At 47.8% G+C, this 24,101-nt stretch overlaps 1 protein-coding gene across 2 annotated transcripts in view; it reads right to left on the minus strand.

Moving 5' to 3' along the window:
• The window catches only part of LOC121569714 (sodium channel protein type 4 subunit alpha B), a 55,828-nt gene extending 32,592 nt beyond the window's left edge, over positions 1-23,236 (minus strand). The window contains exons 1-6 of one of the 2 annotated variants that reach the window (XM_041880856.2): positions 22,979-23,233; positions 21,453-21,639; positions 21,097-21,234; positions 20,659-20,777; positions 1,749-1,838; positions 1,349-1,477 (exon numbers count right to left, since the gene is read on the minus strand). In XM_041880856.2, coding sequence (XP_041736790.1) covers positions 1,349-1,477; positions 1,749-1,838; positions 20,659-20,777; positions 21,097-21,234; positions 21,453-21,639; positions 22,979-23,076 — 761 coding nt within the window. In that variant the 5' untranslated portion in view covers positions 23,077-23,233. Of the gene's footprint in view, positions 1-1,348; positions 1,478-1,748; positions 1,839-20,658; positions 20,778-21,096; positions 21,235-21,452; positions 21,640-22,978 lie in introns of both variants that reach the window. The other variant, XM_041880857.2, reaches the window with a different exon arrangement.
• Positions 23,237-24,101: the final 865 nt, after the last annotated feature.

Consider the following 24,101-nt stretch of genomic DNA (forward strand, 5'->3'; position numbering starts at 1 on the left):
CAGATCTCAACCCCATAGAAAATATTTGGAGGGGAGTTGAAAGTCTGTGTTGCCCAGCGACAGCCCCAAAACATCACTGCTCTAGAGGAGATCTGCATGGAGGAATGGGCCAAAATACCAGCAACAGTGTGTGAAAACCTTGTGAAGACTTACAGAAAACGTTTGACCTGTGTCATTGCCAACAAAGGGTATATAACAAAGTATTGAGAAACTTTTGTTATTGACCAAATACTTATTTTCCACCATCATATGCCAATAAATTCATAAAAAATCCTACAATGTGATTTTCTGGATTTTTTTTCTATTTTTGTCTGTCATAGTTGACGTGTACCTATGATGAAAATTACAGGCCTCTCTCATCTTTTTAAGTGGGAGAACTTGCACAATTGGTGGCTGACTAAATACTTTTTTTCCCCACTGTATGCGTTGCAGCATCAGTATCTGTCCCTCATAAGTCATAGTAGCACCTTGTAGCGCCACAGACCTTCATCCACTTGGTACTGGGACAAAGAAAGCCGGGGAGGAGGTGAGCCCCTATAAATAGACCCGGAGTGTGGTGTGTGACCCTCCTTTGCAAGTGGATAAATATTTTCATTCAATGAGGCTCCATGATGAAGCAAGGAAAGTGGTGTAGAAGGGCATTATGGAGAGAGAGAGAGAGAGAGAGAGAGAGAGAGAGAGAGAGAGAGAGAGAGAGAGAGAGAGAGAGAGAGAGAGAGAGAGAGAGAGAGAGAGAGAGAGAGAGAAACAGAAAGAGTGTGTGTGTGTGTACAGGGTGTGTTGGGAAAGAGTGTGTGTGTACAGGGGGTGCTGGGACCTGGGGGGAGGAGAGGTAAGGAAGCAGACAAGGCCATGGTCAAACTCAACAAGCCTTTGGAGATGTCCTTTGACCTTCCTGATGAAGCAAGGAAAGTGGTGTAGAAGGGCATTATGGAGAGAGAGAGAGAGAGAGAGAGAGAGAGAGAGAGAGAGAGAGAGAGAGAGAGAGAGAGAGAGAGAGAGAGAGAGAGAGAGAGAGAGAGAGAGAGAGAGAGAGAGAGAGAGAGAGAGAGAGAGAGAGAGAAACAGAAAGAGTGTGTGTGTGTACAGGGGGTGTTGGGAAAGAGTGTGTGTGTACAGGGGGTGCTGGGACCTGGGGGGAGGAGAGGTAAGGAAGCATACAAGGCCATGGTCAAACTCAACAAGCCTTTGGAGATGTCCTTTGACCTTCCTGACCTTTGACCTTACTCCTTCACTCATGCACACAGACACACAAAGAAACACACAAATACACACACTCTCTAACACCTGCCCCTGTGTCTAATGGTACTGAGCTGATGACTGACGGCATCACTCTCCCATTACTCACGCCATGCTGATCACCATGAAATCCAGGCAGTTCCATGGATCTCGAAGGAATGTGAAATCTCCAACACAGAAGCCTCTGGACAACACTTTAATTGTTGCCTCAAAGGTATAGATACCAATGAAAACATATCTGCAATACAAAAAGAGGGGAAGAGAGAGAAGCTTTATAAAATAGCTTTTGGTGAAACTATGTAGTGGTCAAAATTACTCTCAATAATGTTATGACCAATCTTTTAAATATATATATTTTTAAATACAGATATTTATATGAACATTTAAACTTGTTTTAAATGCTCCCACCCCAAAATGTAAGTATTGACTTGAAAATACATGGGATGCTGATGCAGCCAATATAGTTTTCACAAAACATGAATAATCTCCTATGTAGGTTTGAAACTTACTCAACAGTTTTACTCCATGCCGGAGGGTCACTCATCGTCATAAACACACAGTTGGACATGATTGTTAACATGATGAACATGCTAAATAATGTACCCACATTAAGGAAATAACATGGAGTTACAATAGTACTCAAATCAAATTCTATGGACCAATTTAATTAGTCCCTTTTTTTATAACAATTTTTATTTTATTTATAACTTCTGATTCATATTAATCTAGTAATCAGTTGTTGCTAATGGGCAACATACTTTATAATACAAATATTATAAAATCACATTATAAAATCACCACCATTTTCCGTATGGATCGAACGATGGCTTCTGATAAGAGTAAGGGAGAGGGGTATAATTCCTCATCAACAACTCCTGGTGTGCCAAAATTGAAAACATCTCGAGCTCCTGTTCACCCGACCTGGAGTTTCTGATGCTAAAACTCATTTTAATTAGATCAGTTAGGTATGTTGTAACTGTTTCGCCAAATAATGACATTAACATACACTATATTGCTAAGGATGTGTGAGTAGGTCTCAAACCCAAGCCACCAGCACCAATGACGAACACCCTAACCACTGTCCCAATAAGGGATATCTCTAGAGAATGTACTTATTTGGCCAGTATAGTTAGGCCCTGTCCAGAATAAACCCTAACCCCTCCTCCCTAGGCACTTACTGTCACAAATGAGACTCCCGCTGTTCCTCTTGCTCACCACCAGAGGGAACCCTCTCCTGAGTATTAAACCCCTGAACTTCATTTCCCACATACCTGGCTCTGATTACCGTTGCACCTGACTCCCATCAGTAGACTATTTAGGTGCTCTCTAACTCTCTCTCTTTGCGAAGTCTTGTTAGCCCTGGTGATCATTGCTGTGCGTTTTCGCCTGTGTCTGTCTACCCGTGGATTTACTCTGGACTGTTTTTCCCTCCTTGATTGTTTGCTGTCTGCCTTGGACTACATTCTTTACTGGACTGATTGTTGTAGCTTGCTGCCTGCACTGACCTTATGCCTGTACCTGGATTCCGAGTTGCCTTATCCCTACTGTTGTGTCTGCTGGCGATTGACCCTGTTTGTACGACCAAGATTGTAATAAAACTGCAAATGGATCCTCACTCTCCTGGAGCGTCATTACAGAAGACTTCGCCAACACACGATCCAGCAGCTCTGGTTCAGATGTCCACGGAGATCTCCACTCAAGCTAACCAACTCGCCATTCATCAACAGCAGCTAACCCATTTAACTACAGTAACAGAGGAACTCGTCAGGACGCTACAGAGGTTGCCGGTGTCGCTAACGAACCCAGCCCCTCCTCAATCGAACGCGAGTGTGGGCGCTTCTCCACCACCGTCACTCACAGTTAACCCACGTCTGGCTCTCCCTGATAAATTCGACGGCAACCCAACTAAAAGTAAGGGATTTCTACTGCAATGTTCATTATTCATTGATCAACAACCAGCGATGTATGTCACCGATGCCAGCAAGATTTCCTTGGTATGCTCACTCCTCACTGACAAGGCGTTAGAGTGGGTGACGGCGGTTTGGAGAGAGAGGATGGCACTGCTTTCCCATCGTTTGGTACCTTTCTTCAACGCTTCCGGGAAATATTTGAACACCCGGAGGGAGGTAAGAGAGCTGATGACCGACTACTGGCGTTGAGCCAGGGCAGGAATACCGCAGCAGAATATGCTTTGACATTTCGCACTCTAGCAGCTCAAACTGACTGGGTGGAGAGCACACTTAAACTGCTCTTTCGCAAGGGACTCAGCTTGGAGCTGCAATCCGAACTGGCCTGCCGAGATGAAGGGAGATCGCTGAATCAATTCATCGAACTAACCATTCAGATTGATAATCTGATTCGTTCACGTCGTCCACTCAGAACGGTACCCACCAGCACACAATACCCGGTCACTCTGTCTCAAACTGAACCCATGCAGCTCGCATATACTCACCTGACTCCGGAAGAACGAGAACGCCGCATACGTCAACATCTCTGCCTCTATTGTGGTCAACCGGGCCATCTGAGGGCGTTTTGCCCCACCAGACCACCTCCTCGTAATCCCTCTTCGGTGAGTCCTTGTGTTCAAGCACATCACTCCAGTTCTTGCATCAAAGTACCTATAGTATTATCTCTAGAGGGCAATCAGATATCCACATCAGCTCTATTAGACTCAGGAGCAGCCGGGAACTTTATGTCTCACGAGTTTGCCCAACAACAACAACTCCCATTAATCTCCTGTGACTCTCAATTGGCAGTGGAGGCGCTAGATGGACGGCCTCTCGGCGATGGGAGGGTCCTGCACACCACCGTGGACCTTCAACTACAGACCGGTACCCTTCACACTGAGGTAATTCGTTTCTACGTCATTTCGTCACCTCATAACCCGGTTATTCTTGGACTCCCTTGGCTACGTCAACATAATCCCCTCATCTCATGGAGGGAGGGTCGTATCATCGAATGGGACCCGTCATGTCACTCCAAATGCTTAACTGGCAGCCCTTCACTCTCCATTCAGACCGTCACGCTAAAGGACGAGCCGGTCCTTTTCCCCACTCTTCCCATTGAATACTCTGACCTCATCGAAGCTTTTAGCAAGACCAAGGCGATGGAACTCCCTTCCCACCGATCAAGCGACTGTTCCATCGAACTATTACCAGGCACAACACCACCTAAGGGCCGAATCTTCCCTCTATCACAACCCGAATCAGAAGCCATGAACAACTACATCGAGGAGGAACTTTCGAAGGGGTTCATTAGAACGTCGACATCACCTGCAGCCTCTGGCTTCTTCTTTGTTAAAAAAAAGGACGGTGGCCTACGCCCTTGTATCGACTACCGGGGTCTCAACGACATCACCGTCAAGTTTCGATATCCTTTACCGCTGGTACCAGCTGCCCTAGAACAACTCCGCAAAGCCAAGTACTTCTCCAAACTGGACCTCCGTAGCGCCTACAATCTCATTCGCATCCGGGACGGTGATGAATGGAAGACAGCCTTCTCTACCAGCACTGGGCACTATGAGTATTTGGTTATGCCTTTCGGGCTGTCCAATAGTCCGTCCGTATTTCAGTCGTTTATCAATGACGTCTTTCGGGACATGCTTAATCGTTGGGTAATTGTTTACATCGATGACATTCTCGTCTATTCCAACACCTATGAGGAACACGTGCAACACGTGAGAACAGTATTACAACGACTCATTGATCACCAATTATACGCCAAAGCAGAGAAGTGCGAATTTCACCAGACTTCCACGTCTTTCTTGGGCTACATCATCAGCCAGGAAGGAGTCGCCATGGACGAGAAGAAGGTCAAGGCCGTTCCTAGACTGGCCATTGCCAGTAACCTTAAAGGAGTTACAACGCTTCTTGGGATTTGCTAACTTCTACCGACGCTTCATCAGGAATTTCAGCTCGGTAGCCTCTCCCTTAACCTCTATGACTAAGAGAAATGCACGACACCTCACCTGGTCAACTACAGCACAGGAGGCTTTCGCAGAACTCAAGTCACGTTTCACATCGGCCCCCATCCTCCACCACCCTAATCCTGAAATCCCGTTTACAGTTGAGGTGGACGCTTCTAATACGGGCATTGGAGCCATCCTCTCACAGCGGCACGGATCCCCACTCAAGCTCTATCCGTGCGCCTATTACTCCCGCAAACTTAGTCCAGCCGAACAGAACTACGACGTCGGTAACCGAGAACTGTTGGCCATGAAAGCAGCTATGGAGGAGTGGCGTCATTGGCTGGAGGGAGCTAAACACCCGTTTGTGATTCTAACTGACCACAAGAATCTGGAATACTTGCGATCTGCCAAGAGACTGAATCCCAGACAAGCGAGGTGGGCTCTCTTCTTTACACGATTTGACTTCACCGTTACCTATCGTCCCGGTTCAAAGAACACCAAAGCAGACGCATTGTCACGCCAACACGACGGTGTAGTTCCCACTGAATCCAAGGAAACCCTGCTTCCTGAGTCATTAATCGTGGCCCCTATTCAGTGGGACATCATGACAGAGCTCACCCAGGCCAATTCACAAAAGACCCCTCCTCCCGAATGCCCCCTAACAAAACTTTTGTACCTCAAGATCTCTGTCAGAAAGTGCTACAGCAAGTTCACTCCGTACTCAGCTCCGGTCATCCTGGAATCGCTGCCACTGTTCACCTGCTTCAGAACAGGTTTTGGTGGCCAACCTTGCGGGCAGACACAATAAAATTCATTAACGAATGCACCACCTGTAACACAAGCAAACATCTCAGACAACTACCATCGGGCCTACTGCAACCACTGCCAGTTCCCCACCGACCATGGTCCCATCTTGCCATAGACTTTATTACCGATCTTCCCAAGTCCAATGGGAACACCACAATACTCACTGTCATAGATCGCTTCTCCAAGGCCTGCCGGTTGATTCCACTTCCCAAACTGCCTACTGCATTGGAAACAGCCGAACTCATGTGCAACCTTGTGTTTCGCTTCTATGGCCTGCCTGAGGACATCGTGTCGGACCGGGGGCCCCAATTCACATCCAGAGTATGGTCAGCATTCTTCCAACAACTCAACATCAACATTAGCCTCACGTCAGGATATCACCCACAATCTAATGGTCAGACAGAACGCCTCAATCAGGAAGTCACCCGGTTTCTCAGAACCTACTGTCATCAGAACCAAGCAGACTGGAGTCGATTCCTCATGTGGGCGGAGTATGCACAGAACTCACTCCAGAAACCCTCCACCGGTCTAACTCCATTCCAATGTGTAATGGGCTTCCAACCTCCCCTATTTCCTTGGTCAGGGGAACCCACCGAGGTACCCTCTGTCAACGACTGGCTCCAGAGAAGCGAGGACATCTGGAGTCAGGCTCACACCCACCTGCTACGTGCTGTCAGGAGACAGAAGTTGCAGGCCAATCGTCACCGTCGCCCCAATCCCGAATATACTCCAGGTCAATGGGTCTGGCTATCCACTCGAGACCTACGCCTCAGACTTCCTTGCAAGAAACTCAGTCCCAGGTATGTAGGCCCCTTCCAAATTGTTAAACAGATTACACCAGTTTCCTTCCGTTTGGCATTACCCTCTAATTATCGTATCTCTCCCACTTTTCATGTATCACTTCTCAAACCCGCTGGTGGTCCGAGAGCGGAGGAGGAGGAGCAGACCAGTGATCAGGGCCCCCCACCCATCTTGGTGGACGGCGAGGAGGCATATCAGGTTCGAGATCTACTCGATTCCAGACGCCGGGGCAGGCTCCTCCAATATCTGGTGGATTGGGAGGGGTACGGACCGGAAGAGCGATCCTGGGTTAATACAGAGGACATACTCGACCCCGCACTCATGACTGAGTTCCATAGGACGCACCCGGAGAAACCGGGCCCCTCGACCTCGAGGAAGACCCCCGGCGTCGTTCGCGCTTTTCGCGTCAGGAGCCGCTCGCAGGGGGGGGGCTCTGTCACAAATGAGACTCCCGCTGTTCCTCTTGCTCACCACCAGAGGGAACCCTCTCCTGAGTATTAAACCCCTGAACTTCATTTCCCACATACCTGGCTCTGATTACCGTTGCACCTGACTCCCATCAGTAGACTATTTAGGTGCTCTCTAACTCTCTCTCTTTGCGAAGTCTTGTTAGCCCTGGTGATCATTGCTGTGCGTTTTCGCCTGTGTCTGTCTACCCGTGGATTTACTCTGGACTGTTTTTCCCTCCTTGATTGTTTGCTGTCTGCCTTGGACTACATTCTTTACTGGACTGATTGTTGTAGCTTGCTGCCTGCACTGACCTTATGCCTGTACCTGGATTCCGAGTTGCCTTATCCCTACTGTTGTGTCTGCTGGCGATTGACCCTGTTTGTACGACCAAGATTGTAATAAAACTGCAAATGGATCCTCACTCTCCTGGAGCGTCATTACACTTACAGTGGGGAGAACAAGTATTTGATACACTGCAGATTTTGCAGGTTTTCCTACTTACAAAGCATGTAGAGGTCTGTAATTTTTATCATAGGTACACTTCAACTGTGAGAGACGGAATCTAAAACAAAAATCCAGAAAATCACATTGTATGATTTTTAAGTAATTAATTTGCATTTTATTGCATGACATAAGTATTTGATACATCAGAAAAGCAGAAATTAATATTTGATATAGAAACCTTTGTTTGCAATTACAGAGATCATACGTTTCCTGTAGGTCTTGACCAGGTTTGCACACACTGCAGCAGGGATTTTGGCCCACTCCTCCATACAGACCTTCTCCATATCTTTCAGTTTCGGGGCTGTCGCTGGGCAATACGGACTTTCAGCTCCCTCCAAAGATTTTCTATTGGGTTCAGGTCTGGAGACTGGCTAGGCCACTCCAGGACCTTGAGATGCTTCTTACGGAGCCACTCCTTAGTTGCCCTGGCTGTGTGTTTTGGGTCGTTGTCATGCTGGAAGACCCAGCCACGACCCATCTTCAATGCTCTTACTGAGGGAAGGAGGTTGTTGGCCAAGATCTCGCGATATATGGCCCCATCCATCCTCCCCTCAATACGGTGCAGTCGTCCTGTCCCCTTTGCAGAAAAGCATCCCCAAAGAATGATGTTTCCACCTCCATGCTTCACGGTTGGGATGGTGTTCTTGGGGTTGTACTCATCCTTCTTCTTCCTCCAAACACGGCGAGTGGAGTTTAGACCAAAAAGCTCTATTTTTGTCTCATCAGACCACATGACCTTCTCCCATTCCTCCTCTGGATCATCCAGATGGTCATTGGCAAACTTCAGACGGGCCTGGACATGCGCTGGCTTGAGCAGGGGGACCTTGCGTGCGCTGCAGGATTTTAATCCATGACGGCGTAGTGTGTTACTAATGGTTTTCTTTGAGACTGTGGTCCCAGCTCTCTTCAGGTCATTGACCAGGTCCGGCCGTGTAGTTCTGGGCTGATCCCTCACCTTCCTCATGATCATTGATGCCCCACGAGGTGAGATCTTGCATGGAGCCCCAGACCGAGGGTGATTGACCGTAATCTTGAACTTCTTCCATTTTCTAATAATTGCGCCAACAGTTGTTGCCTTCTCACCAAGCTGCTTGCCTATTGTCCTGTAGCCCATCCCAGCCTTGTGCAGGTCTACAATTTTATCCCTGATGTCCTTACACAGCTCTCTGGTCTTGGCCATTGTGGAGAGGTTGGAGTCTGTTTGATTGAGTGTGTGGACAGGTGTCTTTTATACAGCTAAAGAGTTCAAACAGGTGCAGTTAATACAGGTAATGACTGGAGAACAGGAGGGCTTCTTAAAGAAAAACTAACAGGTCTGTGAGAGCCAGAATTCTTACTGGTTGGTAGATGATCAAATACTTATGTCATGCAATAAAATGCAAATTAATTACTTAAAAATCATACAATGTGATTTTCTGGATTTTTGTTTTAGATTCCATCTCTCACAGTTGAAGTATACCTATGATAAAAATTACAGACCTCTACATGCTTTGTAAGTAGGAAAACCTGCAAAATCGGCAGTGTATCAAATACTAGTTCTCCCCACTGTATGTAGATCTGAAATAACTTAATATGCATAAACAATAGGGTGAATGCACTTTGAAGTAAATTTCAGCTCTGTTAAAAGTACACTCCAGAAAAACTTTCATTGATCATAGTGATTCAGGAGTATCCTTAAAACAGGTTAAAATGCCCCACCAACATCAGACAACTATACAGAAAGCCAATGACATACAATACAGAATTACATATTACATACAATACAGAAAGTCAATGTTGAAATAAGTCAATTAAATCAATGATGAGAGAAAAGTTCAATTAACTGATAACTGACACAGACATGGTGGCGTAGCAGGAAGATCTGAATGCCTTGAACCATGAGGTTGTGAATTCAAATTCCAGGTGAGGACATGTTGAATAATAATGACTGTATACACTGACTGTACAAAACATTAAGGACACCTCCTCTTTCCATGACATAGACTGACCAGGTGAAAGCTATGATCACTTATTGATGTCACTAGTTAAATCCCTTTCAATCAGTGTAGATGAAGGGGAGGAGTAAAACAATATTTTTAAGCCTTGACAATTGCGACATGGATTGTGAATGTGTGCCATTCAGAGAGTGAATTGCCAAGACAACATATTTAAGTGACTTTGAACAGGGTATGGTAGTAGGTGCCAGGCAACCGGTTTGTGTCAAGAACTGCAACGCCGCTGGGTTTTTTACGCTCAACAGTTTCCTGTGTGTATCAAGAAATGTCCACCACCCAACGGACATCCAGCCAACTTGACACTGTGGGACAGCTTTGGGAAGCATTGGAGTCAACATGGGCCAGCATCCATGTGTGTCAAATATGTAAGTTGGAAACACTGTATGTTAAAACACTGTGTGTGTGTATGCCTAACCTTGCCAACAGACAAAAAGAGCTGTGAATGGATCAGTGGATTACCAATCAGGGCCTTTCGCTACACCCGCAATAACATCTGCTAAATATGTGTACAGTATGTGACCAATAAAATTGGATTTGATTTGATGGGCTTGGCAACAGTAAGGTGTAATGTTTTTTTGGGGGGGGAGAACGTTTCTTTGGGACCATCATGTCTTGAAAACTGATACACAGAAATGTTCTTGCAACATTCCCATGAAACGTGTCTAGAACATTAATATTGTTTATACCATGACATTGTTCAATACTCCTTTCTGATTGTCTTGAAGGGCATTCTAGAGCGTGCATTATTTCCCTATTACGCACGGTATATTTGCACGGTAGAATTCAATGGCTATAGTTCATTCTTTTTTTTTAAATCTATTTTTTTGTTTTTTTTGGGGGGGGGTGTAGATCAGCTTTAATATTGCAGATAGATTGTAACTTCCATCTGTCACGGTTTCGGCAGAGACTGCTCCTCCTCCTGGTTCGGGCAGGCTTCGGCGAGCGCCGTCCCCGGAGTACTAGCTGCCACCGCTCTATGTTTCTGCAGTCGATTGCTTTTGTCTGTCTGTATCACCTGTGGCCATTTGTGTGTTGATTGCGTGCCCTATAAGTTCCTTGTTTTGTGTTAGTATTATTGTGTGTTGTTTTTCACTGTCATTTTGATCGGAGCTGCGTGTTTGCATTCTGTTTGTTTTATGTTTAGTGTTTACGCGTGTTTGCGTAATTCTCCCTCGCCTCTTGTTTTGTCGAGGTCGTGTTTATTTAGGACAGTCTACTTTGATTTATTAAAGACTGTTGGACTTTACCTCTGCGTCCTGCGCCTGACTCCTCCACCACATCCACATCGGTTCCCATCTGACAGAACAACACACCACCATGGAGTCAGCAGGAACAGCGGCGGCACCCGAATCCCTGGAATACCGGATCAATTACCAGGACACCATGATCCGGCAACTCGGGGCCGCCATGGAGGAAGTGTCCAACACTCTGTGCCGGTTGGTGAATAGAGAGGTGCCCACGCACTCTCACAACATCCCCTCACCAACGGCCAGTCCTCCTCTCTCAGCACCGGAACCCAGTGGCATTCGGCTCTCGCTCCCGAGGGCATATGACGGTTCTGCAGCCGGGTGTCAGGGATTTCTCCTGCAGGTGGAACTTTACCTGGCCACCATACACCCGGCGCCCTCGGGATACGAGAGCGTCTCCGCCCTCATCTCCTGTCTATCCGGCAAGGCGTTGGAGTGGGCCAACGCCGAATGGAGGGGAATAGACGCCGCAACCATCACCTACGCGGAGTTCTCCCGCCGCTTCAGGGCTGTCTTCGATCATCCACCTGAGGGGAAAGCGGCGGGAGAGCATCTGTTCCACCTCCGACAGGAGAAGAGGAGCGCACAGGAGTTCGCACTGGAGTTCCGGACACTAGCAGCGGATGCGGGGTGGAATGAGAGGGCCCTCATCGACCACTACCGGTGTAGCCTACGAGAGGACGTTCGTCGTGAGCTGGCCTGCAGGGACACCAACCTGTCGTTCGACCAGTTGGTGGACATTTCCATCCGTCTAGACACCCTGCTGGCTACCCGCGGACGTCCCGAGTGGGGGTCGTCCATTCCATCCTCCAGCACCTCCGAGCCGATTCCCATGGAGCTCTGGGGTGCTGGCGCTAGAGAGAGGAGGAGAGGTAACCCGAGGGGGGCCATCCCCTGCACCACCTGTGGTCGTGGAGGACACACCGCGGCCAGGTGCTGGGGAGGGTCTCCTGGGAGAGGTGACAACAGGCCACGCACTGGGGATTCATTTCAGGTGAGCAGGCGCCCCACTTACTCAGAGCTCTCTGTTGGTCACATGAGTATTCCTGTGAAATTTCCACAGGTGGCACCTCATTCCCAGCATAAGGCGCTAGTAGATTCAGGCGCAGCTGGGAACTTTATTGATCGGGCCTTTTGTTGTAGGTTAGGAATTCCCCTTCGGCCGGTAGACAGCCGGCCGTTGGGGTCGGGTCTGATCAGGGAGGTCACAGCACCACTGACTATGACGACGCAGGGGGGTCATGAGGAGATCATTCAGTTTTATCTGATTGACTCTCCTGCGTACCCCGTGGTGTTGGGCCTTCCCTGGTTAAGCACCCATGATCCTACCATAGCGTGGCAACAGAGAGCTCTTATGGAGTGGTCTGCCCAGTGTGTAGGGAGATGTTTAGGTGTTTCCGTAGGGGCGACCTCGGTAGAGAGTCCGAACCAAGTGCCCGCACTGCGCATTCCCCCTGAGTATGAGGATTTAGCACTTGTGTTTAGCAAATCAAGGGTAACACGGCTACCTCCTCATAGACAGGGGGACTGTGCGATAAATCTCCAAACAGGAGCGGCTCTGCCACGGAGTCATGTGTATCCCTTGTCTCAAGAGGAGACAGCGGCTATGGAGACTTACATAGCCGAGTCCTTGGCACAGGGATACATACGGTCCTCTACTTCCCCGGTCTCCTCGAGTTTCTTCTTTGTGAAAAAAAAGGACGGGGGATTGCGCCCGTGTATTGATTACCGGAGTCTCAATCAGATCACAGTTAAATACAGTTACCCACTTCCACTGATTGCGACGATGACGGAGTCATTACGCGGAGCGCGGTTCTTCACAAAGTTGGATCTCAGGAGCGCTTACAATCTGGTGCGCATTAGGGAGGGGGATGAATGGAAAACAGCATTTAGTACCACCTCGGGTCATTACGAGTATCTCGTCATGCCATACGGGTTAATGAATGCTCCTTCAGTCTTCCAATCCTTTGTTGACGAGATTTTCCGGGACATGCATGGGCAGGGTGTAGTAGTTTACATCGACCGACATCCTAGTGTATTCTTCTACACGAGCCGAGCATGTAGCCCAGGTGCGCCGAGTGTTGAGAAGACTGTTGGAGCATGACCTGTATGTCAAGGCAGAGAAATGCCTGTTCTTCCAGGAGTCCGTCTCCTTTTTGGGTTATCGGTTGTCTGCGTCTGGCGTGGAGATAGAGGTAGACCGGGTATCGGCCGTGCGTAATTGGCAAACTCCAACCACTGTAAAAGAGGTGCAGCAGTTCTTGGGTTTTGCTAATTACTACCGGAGGTTTATTCGGGGGTTTTGGACAGGTTGCAGCTCCCATTACGTCCCTGCTAAAGGGGGGTCCGGTTCGTTTGCAGTGGTCGGCTGAGGCGGACAGGGCATTTGTCAAACTAAAGAACCTGTTCACCTCGGCCCCTGTGCTGGCGCATCCGGATCCCTCTTTACCCTTCCAAGTAGAGGTAGACGCTTCCGAGACCGGTATTGGGGCAGTTCTGTCACAACGGTCCGGCACGCCACCTAAACTCCGCCCCTGTGCGTTCTACTCTAAGAAGCTCAGCTCGGCGGAGCGTAATTATGATGTTGGGGACAGGGAGCTGTTAGCCGTAGTCCAGGCCCTAAAGGTGTGGAGGCATTGGCTTGAGGGGGCTCAACACCCTTTCCTCATTCTGACTGATCACCGTAACCTGGAGTACATCCGGGCAGCTAGGAGATTGAACCCTCGTCAGGCTAGGTGGAACATGTTCCTAACCCGTTTTTTTTTTTTTAAGATCACATACATCCCTGGGTCCCAGAATGGTAAGGCAGACACCCTGTCCCGGCGGTATGACACAGAGGAGAGGTCCAACGAGCCTACTTCCATATTGCCGGAGTCTTGTTTGGTGGCTCCGGTGGTATGGGAGGTCGATGCGGAAATCGAGCGGGCACTGCGTACCGACCCTACTCCCCCCGAGTGTCCTGTGGGGCGGACGTACGTTCCGCTCGAAATTCGTGATAGACTGATTTATTGGGCTCATACATCACCCTCCTCTGGACATCCAGGTATTGGCCGGACCGTGCACTGTCTTAGCATGAAATACTGGTGGCCAACGTTAGCCAGGGATGTGAGGGTTTATGTCTCCTCCTGCTCGGTGTGTGCCCAGTGTAAGGCGCCTAGACATTTGCCCAGGGGTAAGCTACACCCCCTGCCCGTTCCACAACGACCGTGGTCCCACCTCTCGGTGGATTTCGTAACCGATCTCCCCCCTCCCAGGGGAATACCACCATTTTGGTCGTTGTGGATCGGTTTTCTAAGGCCTGTCGTCTCCTTCCCATGCCGGGTCTCCCTACTGCCCTACAAACCGCTGAGGCCCTATTTACCCATGTGTTCCGGCACTATGGGGTCCCCGAGGATATAGTGTCTGACCGAGGTCCCCAGTTCACCTCCAGAGTTTGGGGGGCGTTCATGGAACGGTTGGGGGTCTCGGTAAGTCTTACCTCGGGGTACCACCCAGAGAGCAATGGGCAGGTGGAACGTGTCAACCAGGATGTGGGTAGGTTTTTGAGGTCCTATTGCCGGGACCGGCCGGAGGAGTGGTCTAGGTTCATCCCCTGGGCAGAGATGGCCCAGAACTCTCTCCGCCACTCCTCCACCAATTTAACACCTTTCCAGTGTGTTTTAGGCTATCAGCCGGTCCTGGCACCATGGCACGAGAGCCAGATCGAGGCTCCTGCGGTGGACGAGTGGATTCGGCGCTCGGAGGAGACGTGGGACGCTGCCCATGTCCATCTGCAGCGTGCCATCCGTCAACAAAAGGCGGCGCCGACCGCCACCGCAGTGAGGGACCGGTGTACGCACCGGGAGATCGAGTCTGGCTCTCGACTCGAAACCTGCCCCTCCGCCTGCCCTGCCGGAAGCTGGGTCGGCGGTTTGTGGGGCCCTTCAAAGTCCTGAGAAGATTGAACGAGGTGTGTTACAGGTTACAACTGCCTATAGAGTACAAAAATATTAACCCCTCGTTCCATGTGTCTCTTCTCAGGCCGGTGGTAGCTGGCCCACTCCAAGAAGATAGGATAGGAGAGACCCCTCCGCCCCCTTTGGACATCGAGGGGGCCCCGGCGTACCGGGTCCGGACCATCTTGGACTTGAGGCGCCGGAGGAGTGGTCTCCAGTATCTCGTGGAGTGGGAGGGGTACGGTCCGGAGGAACGGTGCTGGGTACCCAGGAGGGACATACTCGATCCATCCCTCCTGACTGAGTTTCACCATGGGCATCCCACGCGCCCGGGTCCGCGTCCTCCTGGCCGTCCCCGAGGCCGGGGTCGGCGCACGGCTGGAGCCGCGCGTCAAGGGGGGGGTACTGTCACGGTTTCGGCCGAGACTGCTCCTCCTCCTGGTTCGGGCAGGCTTCGGCGAGCGCCGTCCCCGGAGTACTAGCTGCCACCGCTCTATGTTTCTGCAGTCGATTGCTTTTGTCTGTCTGTATCACCTGTGGCCATTTGTGTGTTGATTGCGTGCCCTATAAGTTCCTTGTTTTGTGTTAGTATTATTGTGTGTTGTTTTTCACTGTCATTTTGATCGGAGCTGCGTGTTTGCATTCTGTTTGTTTTATGTTTAGTGTTTACGCGTGTTTGCGTAATTCTCCCTCGCCTCTTGTTTTGTCGAGGTCGTGTTTATTTAGGACAGTCTACTTTGATTTATTAAAGACTGTTGGACTTTACCTCTATGTCCTGCGCCTGACTCCTCCACCACATCCACATCGGTTCCCATCTGACACCATCAATGTAATTGTCTGCATCACTTCCAATCCCACATATGTTTTATTCTCTCTCGCAATATATATATATATACACTGCTCAAAAAAATTAAGGGAACACTAAAATAACACATCCTAGATCTGAATGAATGAAATAATCTTATTAAATACTTTTTTCTTTACATAGTTGAATGTGCTGACAACAAAATCACACAAAAATGATCAATGGAAATCAAATTTATCAACCCATGGAGGTCTGGATTTGGAGTCACACTCAAAATTAAAGTGGAAAACCACACTACAGGGTGATCCAACTTTGATGTAATGTCCTTAAAACAAGTCAAAATGAGGCTCAGTAGTGTGTGTGGCCTCCACGTGCCTGTATAAACTCCCTACAATGCCTGGGCATGCTCCTGATGAGGCCAACTCCTGGACAGTCTGTGGTGCAACGTGGCGTTGGTGGATGGAGCGAGACATGATGTTCCAGATGTGCTCAATTGGATTCAGGTCTGGGGAACGGGCGGGCCAGTCCATAGCATCAATGCCTTCCTCTTGCAGGAACTGCTGACACACTCCAGCCACATGAGGTCTAGCATTGTCTTGCATTAGGAGGAACCCAGGGCCAACCGCACCAGCATATGGTCTCACAAGGGGTCTGAGGATCTCATCTCGGTACCTAATGGCAGTCAGGCTACCTCTGGCGAGCACATGGAGGGCTGTGCGGCCCCCCAAAGAAATACCACCCCACACCATGACTGACCCACCGCCAAACCGGTCATGCTGGAGGATGTTGCAGGCAGCAGAACATTCTCCACGGCATCTCCAGACTCTGTCACGTCTGTCACGTGTGCTCAGTGTGAACCTGCTTTCATCTGTGAAGAGCACAGGGCGCCAGTGGCGAATTTGCCAATCTTGGTGTTCTCTGGCAAATGCCAAACGTCCTGCACGGTGTTGGGCTGTAAGCACAACCCCCACCTGTGGACGTCGGGCCCTCATACCACCCTCATGGAGTCTGTTTCTGACCGTTTGAGCAGACACATGCACATTTGTGGCCTGCTGGAGGTCATTTTGCAGGGCTCTGGCAGTGCTTCTCCTGCTCCTCCTTGCACAAAGGCGGAGGTAGCAGTCCTGCTGCTGGGTTGTTGCCCTCCTACGGCCTCCTCCACGTCTCCTGATGTACTGGCCTGTCTCCTGGTAGCTCCTCCATGCTCTGGACACTACGCTGACAGACACTGCAAACCTTCTTGCCACAGCTCGCATTGATGTGCCATCCTGGATGAGCTTCACTACCTGAGCCACTTGTGTGGGTTGTAGACTCCGTCTCATGCTACCACTAGAGTGAAAGCACCGCCAGCATTCAAAAGTGACCAAAACATCAGCCAGGTAGCATAGGAACTGAGAAGTGGTCTGTGTTCACCATCTGCAAAACCAGTCCTTTATTGGGGGTGTCTTGCTAATTGCCTATAATTTCCACCTGTTGTCTATTCCATTTGCACAACAGCATGTGAAATGTATTATCAATCAGTGTTGCTTCCTAAGTGGACAGTTTGATTTCACAGAAGTGTGATTGAATTGGAGTTACATTGTGTTGTTTAAGTGTTCCCTTTATTTTTTTGAGCAGTGTATATATATATACACACACATATAGTACATACATACATACACATACATACATACATACAGTACACCTGTTCTGAAAGGCCCCAGAGTCTGCAACACCACTAAGCAAGGGGCACCACCAAGCAAGCGGCACCATGAAGACCAAGGAGCTCTCCAAACAGGTCAGGGACAAAGTTGTGGATAAGTACAGATCAGGGTTGGGTTATAAGAAAATATCAGAAACTTTGAACATCCCACGGAGCACCATTAAATCCATTTTTAAAAAATGGAAAGAATATGGCACCACAACAAACCTGCCAAGAGAGGGCCGCCCACCAAAACTCACGGACCAGGCAAGAAGGGCATTAATCAGAGAGGCAACAAAGAGACCAAAGATAACCCTGAAGGAGTTGCAAAGCTCCACAGCGGAGATTAAAGTATCTGTCCATAGGACTACTTTAAGCCGTACACTCCACAGAGCTGGGCTTTACGGAAGAGTGGCCAGAAAAAAAGCCATTGCTTAAAGAAAAAAATAAGCAAACAGGTTTGGTGTTCGCCAAAAGGCATGCGGGAGACTCCCCAAACATATGGAAGAAGGTACTCTGGTCAGATGAGACAAAAATTGAGCTTTTTGGCCATCAAGGAAAACGCTATGTCTGGCGCAAATCCAACACCTCTCGTCACCCCGGGAACACCATGTTGTGGGGATGTTTTTCATCGGCAGGGACTGGAAAACTGGTCGGAATTGAAGAAATGATGGATGCCGCTAAATACAGGGATATTCTTGAGGGAAACCTGTTTCAGTCTTCCAGAGATTTGTGACTGGGACGGAGGTTCACCTTCCAGCAGGACAATGACCCTAAGCATCCTGCTAAAGTAACACTCAAGTGGTTTAAGGGGAAACATTTAAATGTCTTGGAATGGCCTAGTCAAAGCCCAGACCTCAATCCAATTGAGAATCTGTGGTATGACTTAAAGATTGCTGTACACCAGCGGAACCCATCCAACTTGAAGGAGCTGGAGCAGTTTTGCCTTGAAGAATGATCAAAAATCCCAGTGGCTAGATGTGCCAAGGCTATAAAGACATACCCCAAGAGACTTGCCGCTGTAATTGCTGCAAAAGGTGGCTCTACAAAGTATTGACATTGTAGGGGGTGTCAGCAGAAAAAACCCAGATGACTCGGTGGCTTGCGACATGTACAAGGCAAGCAGGTACGAGCTCCGCAAATCCATTAGGGAAGCAAAAAGACAATACAGACTCAAACTTTAATTGATGTTGGACAACTCAGACTCGCGACGCATGTGGCAAGGACTAGACTATCACAGACTACAAAGGCAAATCCAGCTGTGTGGTGCCCACCGAAGCCTCCCTCCCAGACGAGCTTAACAAATTGTATGCTCGCTTCGAGGCAGACAATACCGAGCCATCCAGGAAGAGTCTGGCTGCTCCAGACGACCAGGTGCTTTCGCTCTCCGAGGCTGACATGAGGAAAACTCTCAAAAGAGTAAATACTCACAAAGCCGCCGGCCCAGATGGCATCCCTGGCCGCATCCTCAGTGTGTGTGCTGACCAGCTGGCGGGTGTCTTCTCTGACATCTTCAACCTGTCCCTGTCCCTGTCCCAGGCTGTAGTCCCCACCTGCTTCAAAGAGACCACCATCGTCCCAGTGCCCAAGAAAAACAAGGTGACATGCCCAAATGACTATCGCCCCATCGCACTCACCCCGGTCATCACCCCAATTTGCCTATTGCTCCAACAGATCCACAGAAGATGCCATTTCCATCGCCATTCACACAGCCGTAACACATCTGAACAAAAGGAACACCTATGTGAGGATGCTTTTCATTGACTACAGTTCAGCATTCAACACTATTGTTCCCTCCAAACTCGACACCAAGCTCAGAGCCCTGGGTCTGGACACCACCTTCTGCAACTTGTTGACTTCAGGAAGCAGAGGAGGGAACATGCCCAATCCACATCAACAGGACTGCAGTAGAGAGACTCAGCAGTTTTAAGTTCCTCAGCGTCCACATCACCGAAGACATGACATGGACCAACAACACCACCACTCTTGTCAAGAGGGTGCAACAGTGTCTCTACTTCCTATGGTGGCTGAAGAAATTCGCAATGCCACCCCGGGTCCTCTTCAAATACTACTGCTGCACCATCGAGAGCATCCTGACCGGTTACATCACGGCCTGGTATGGATATTGCTCCATCCATGGCTGCAAGGCCCTCCAGCGGGTAATGAAGATGGCCCAGTACTGGGACCGTGCTCCCACCCATCCAGGACATCTACTCAAAACGGTGATGAGGAAAGCCAGCAGCATCATCACCCCACACACCCCAGCCACGAGCTGTTCACTCCCTTACTGTTGGGCACATGGTATCGGAGCATGAGGTCTGATACCAACAGGCTCAGAGACAGTTTCTATCTACAAGCCATCAGACTGCTGATCACTTGAACTGGACTGACCACCTGCTCTGATTCTCCGCACCTTAGTACACATGCAATCACGCACTCGCGCACGCACACACACACACACACACACACACACACACACACACACACACACACACACACACACACACACACACACACACACACACACACATACACACATACACACACACTCACACTCACACTCACACACACACTATACTAGCACACTTCTTGGACTCTGAACATGCAGTAGGATCCTCTTCAACCGCAGGGCTCTCCAGAGGGTGGTGCGGTCTGGCCAACGCATCACCAGGGGCAGACTACCAGTCCTCCAGGGCACCTACAGCACCCGATGTCACAGGAAGGCCAAAAAGATCATCAAGGACAACAACCACCCGAGCCACTGCCTGTTCACCCCGTTATCATCCAGAAGGCGAGGTCAGTACATGTGCATCAAAGCTGGGACCGAGAGACTGAAAAGCAGCTTCTATCTCGAGGCCATGTTAAATAGCCTTCATTAGCACATTAGAGGCTGCTGCCTATATACATAGATTTGAAATAACTGGCCACTTTAATAAATGGAACACTCGTCACTTTAATAATGTTTACATATCTTGCATTACTCATCTCATATGTACATACTATTCTAGCCTATGCCGCTCTGTCATTGCTCGTCCATATATTTATTTATATATTCTTAATTCCATTGCTTTACTTAGATTTGTGTGTATTGGGTATATGTTGTGAAATTGTTAGATATTGCTTGTTAGATATTACTGCACTGTCGGAGCTAGAAACACAAGCATTTTGCTACACCCGTGATAATATCTGCTAAACACGTATATTTGACCAATAAAATTTGATTCGATTTGATTTAAGTTCAATTTATTTATCATGTAGATCAGTGTGATACTTGTATTGAAAGGATATGAATGTATGAGAATTTTGATGGATCCTCTCCTGAGAATACTGAAGGGTGTCAGAATGTAGCAGGCAGGCTCAGCATTGAACCTGAAGATTGTATTCCCTTTGGTTATGACAATAAAGGTCTGAAAAACAAGAAGTAAAGATTAGTTTAAAAAAATATTATCTTTACTTTAACTGAACGTATTCATGTTTGTCTTAAGGATATTAGCCAAATAGAGTTTGCATGAATCATCATGATACATCAATTTTTGTTGTAATCTGAGGGCATTTACCCTCTGAATAATAACGTAAGATGTATAATAATATTATTTGGAATGTGTAAGTCTGTCAAAATACACATCTGATTTGATCTTATTGTAAAGGAAATGACTTTGTGACAATGTCTGGTTATGTGGACACTCAGTCTTCAGGATACTAAGGGATGGGGGCTGCAGTGCTCACTTTGTGTGATTTGTAGAAAGGATCCAGTTCCTCCAGGGGCGTGTTGAACAGCTCAGGTGGCGGGTCTCCGTAGATGAACGGCAGGGCCTTGCCGGCCTCCAGGTCGACAGCTGGCTTTGGCAGGTCCTCCTCTGCCACCTTCGAAATGGTAACAAAAACAACATGATTACTAACACTTTACCATTTCTTACTAGCACTGATTTTGCAGATAGCAGCTATTTTGAAAGAAAATGTTACTTGCAATGACTTGACTGTGATATGTGGTCGTTTTAACTACCTTTTTTGAATCCACTGATCGTAAAGTCACTCTGGAATCTGGATAAGTGTCTGCTAAATGACTAAAATGTTAAATGTACCTCAATGTTCAGGGCCTTTTTTCTCTCCTGCTCCACTGCTTCCTCTGCCATCCGCCTCTCGATCTCCGCCAGCGACTCAAGGGTGAAGCGGCGGAACACTTCGGTGCCTGTGGGAGGGAGCAGGGCGACCATCTTGACATTCTGCTGGGCGAGAGATGCAACCACACCGGGGTCTCTCAGCAGTGGGCTGTGAGTTGGAGGGATGGATCAGCAAGATGAAAAGATATTAGGCACGAAAATGGAAGTTGAAAAAATACATATTTAAAATGCATTATTTAAAACAACGTGTTTTAGCATATTGTTTCATAAGGGTATTTCATGGAGAGGGACATGGACACAGAGAAAAGACTAGGTGAGGACACTGTGCAGCAGCTTCAGCTGAAATGTGGGTCCTTTTCTGTGTTCTGAGCAGTCATGCCTTCATCTGTACTTTGTACAACAATCCGTAGCCTTGAATGTTTCAGGAGGGGGTCGCAGTTCCGATGTAAAACACTAGGTGTCATCCTCCGACAACCTTAGGCACCTCCTCACTCACAGTCTGGACTAATCATTATCATATTGGTGTCACCTGTGTCTACCTGTTCACCTGTGTATTTATGCCCTCACTTCCCTGTGTTCCCTTGCTCAGTTTTCTCTGCTAGTTTCTCTATGCTCAGCAGTACTAATCAGTGTCTGATCGGAGAAGTATGGTACAGGTACTCAAGAAGTGTTCTCCCTGTTTCCTTATTATTTCAGTCGTAGTTACTATTTCGTGTTTTGGCTGTCAGCCTGTTTTTGGAGACTTATTTGCTCCACCTTTCTTCGGGACCACCAGTAAAGATCCTTGTTTTCACCATCTCTGCCTTCTGCCTACTGTCTATCCTGCACCGCACCTGGGTCACACCTCACACCAACCCTTACACTTGAAACCACTTTACAGAATCCCCTTCCTCTTTTGTCAATGGAAACTCCTATACCTAGGCAGTGTGGCTGGTTGCTCCACAGGTGTGCATGCATGCACACACACACACACACTAACCAGCTGTCTCACGCTGGGTTACTGAACAACAAATACAAAAAGTAAAAAACTGTGCTCCAGTTGATAATACAAGGAAATACACATTTGTATCATATAATTTATCAAAACTTCCAGTTGCAATAAGACTGTAAAATAATGTGTTGAAGATCTGCTTTGCTGTACTCATCACAAAATATTGACAAAATCCAGGATAAAATCATCACAATAGTATGTATGTAGATAAAATGTTACTTAGCACAACAAAACCTGTCGACGCTGGCTGAAACAATCAAACCAATTCCCTCTTGCATACAACCACCAATGTGGTCCATTCAATTTAGGATATTATTAACAATTGAATTATGTTTTATTTTATTAAAGTTGAGTGTACCAACCATGTTGATAACTGAGCACTGACTACCATCACATCTTTAAGGACAAACAAAGAACTTCTACCTCACAACTAGATACCTAACATTGAGACTGTGAACCCCAATCACCACCCTCCTTAAAGTGTATATCCACTTACAGTAGACGAGGAGATATTTTCAGGTCTTTAGCTTTCTTCCTCCGAAAGGTCCTGTGCCTATCCCAGGCTTCCAGTAGTGTTATCTTTCGGGTCGGCATGATTGCAGAGCCCTCTGCTATCCTTTCACACTATAGTTGTGCCTTTCTTTACACGTAGACCAGTTCTGAAGGAACCCCTTTGCTGGCAGTCCCTTTTAGACTGCTGGACATTTTGCTGAATTAAGATGAATGTTCCACCTCAAGCCTCATGCGGGTCGAACAAAGTTCCCATTATTCTTGTTGCTCGCCCGCCCCCACAGTCCAAGTCCTCTACAGATTTAACCCATGGATGTGTCATACCAGGGGCACAAGGACATTGTTCTACTGAAGGGAGCCACTTCATGATGGATAGTTCTTAGAGAAATTAAGGCCAGTGGATCCCTGGGTTACATTCAAGTCACTGAACAGACACAGTCTACAATGTAAATAGTAAATTGTTGCAAAAGCTTCCTATATTATGGCTAGTTAAGTTGTCTTTAATGTTTATTACTACAATTACTGTTTCTGTTAATTGCAGCTGCAAGACTTATTGGACATGGCAACAAAATGTGTCTGAAATTTCAATATTATCTAGTTCAAGGGAAACTACATGTTCACGACCGCAGCACTTCGAGGTGACTGTATGAGACCTAATTGCAGTGCTGTCAGACTGTCCCATATTGTCCACGACTCGAGGACAGTGATTTTGTCCTTACATGGACCGTCCCTAATACTCCCTGTCGGCTTCACAAGGACGTGATTCTATCCACACAAGGGCTGTGCTCAGTGTAAAAGCCTGTCCTGCGCCAAACTCAATTTTGGATTACAGGAGGATTGGATATCGGAACTGCAACACTATTGGACATGAGGGACTGCCTCGATGAGTTAAATCAGTCAGCTAATTATTTGATTTGCATAGCTATAATGACTGATGATGTGCTTGTTCTACATCATTATTCTAATATTTGTTTTATGTATAATCTTTAGACTACAGACTGATCATTTGATTATCTGCCCAAATCTATTTACCAGTAAGCTTGTTAGGAAGATAACAATTGTGTGAGATTAAATCCAAAGCCCCAAGTCTTTGCAGAAAACCTCAATAA

This window comes from Coregonus clupeaformis, chromosome 7, assembly GCF_020615455.1.
Source record: "Coregonus clupeaformis isolate EN_2021a chromosome 7, ASM2061545v1, whole genome shotgun sequence".
Classification (NCBI taxonomy): Eukaryota; Metazoa; Chordata; class Actinopteri; order Salmoniformes; family Salmonidae; genus Coregonus; species Coregonus clupeaformis.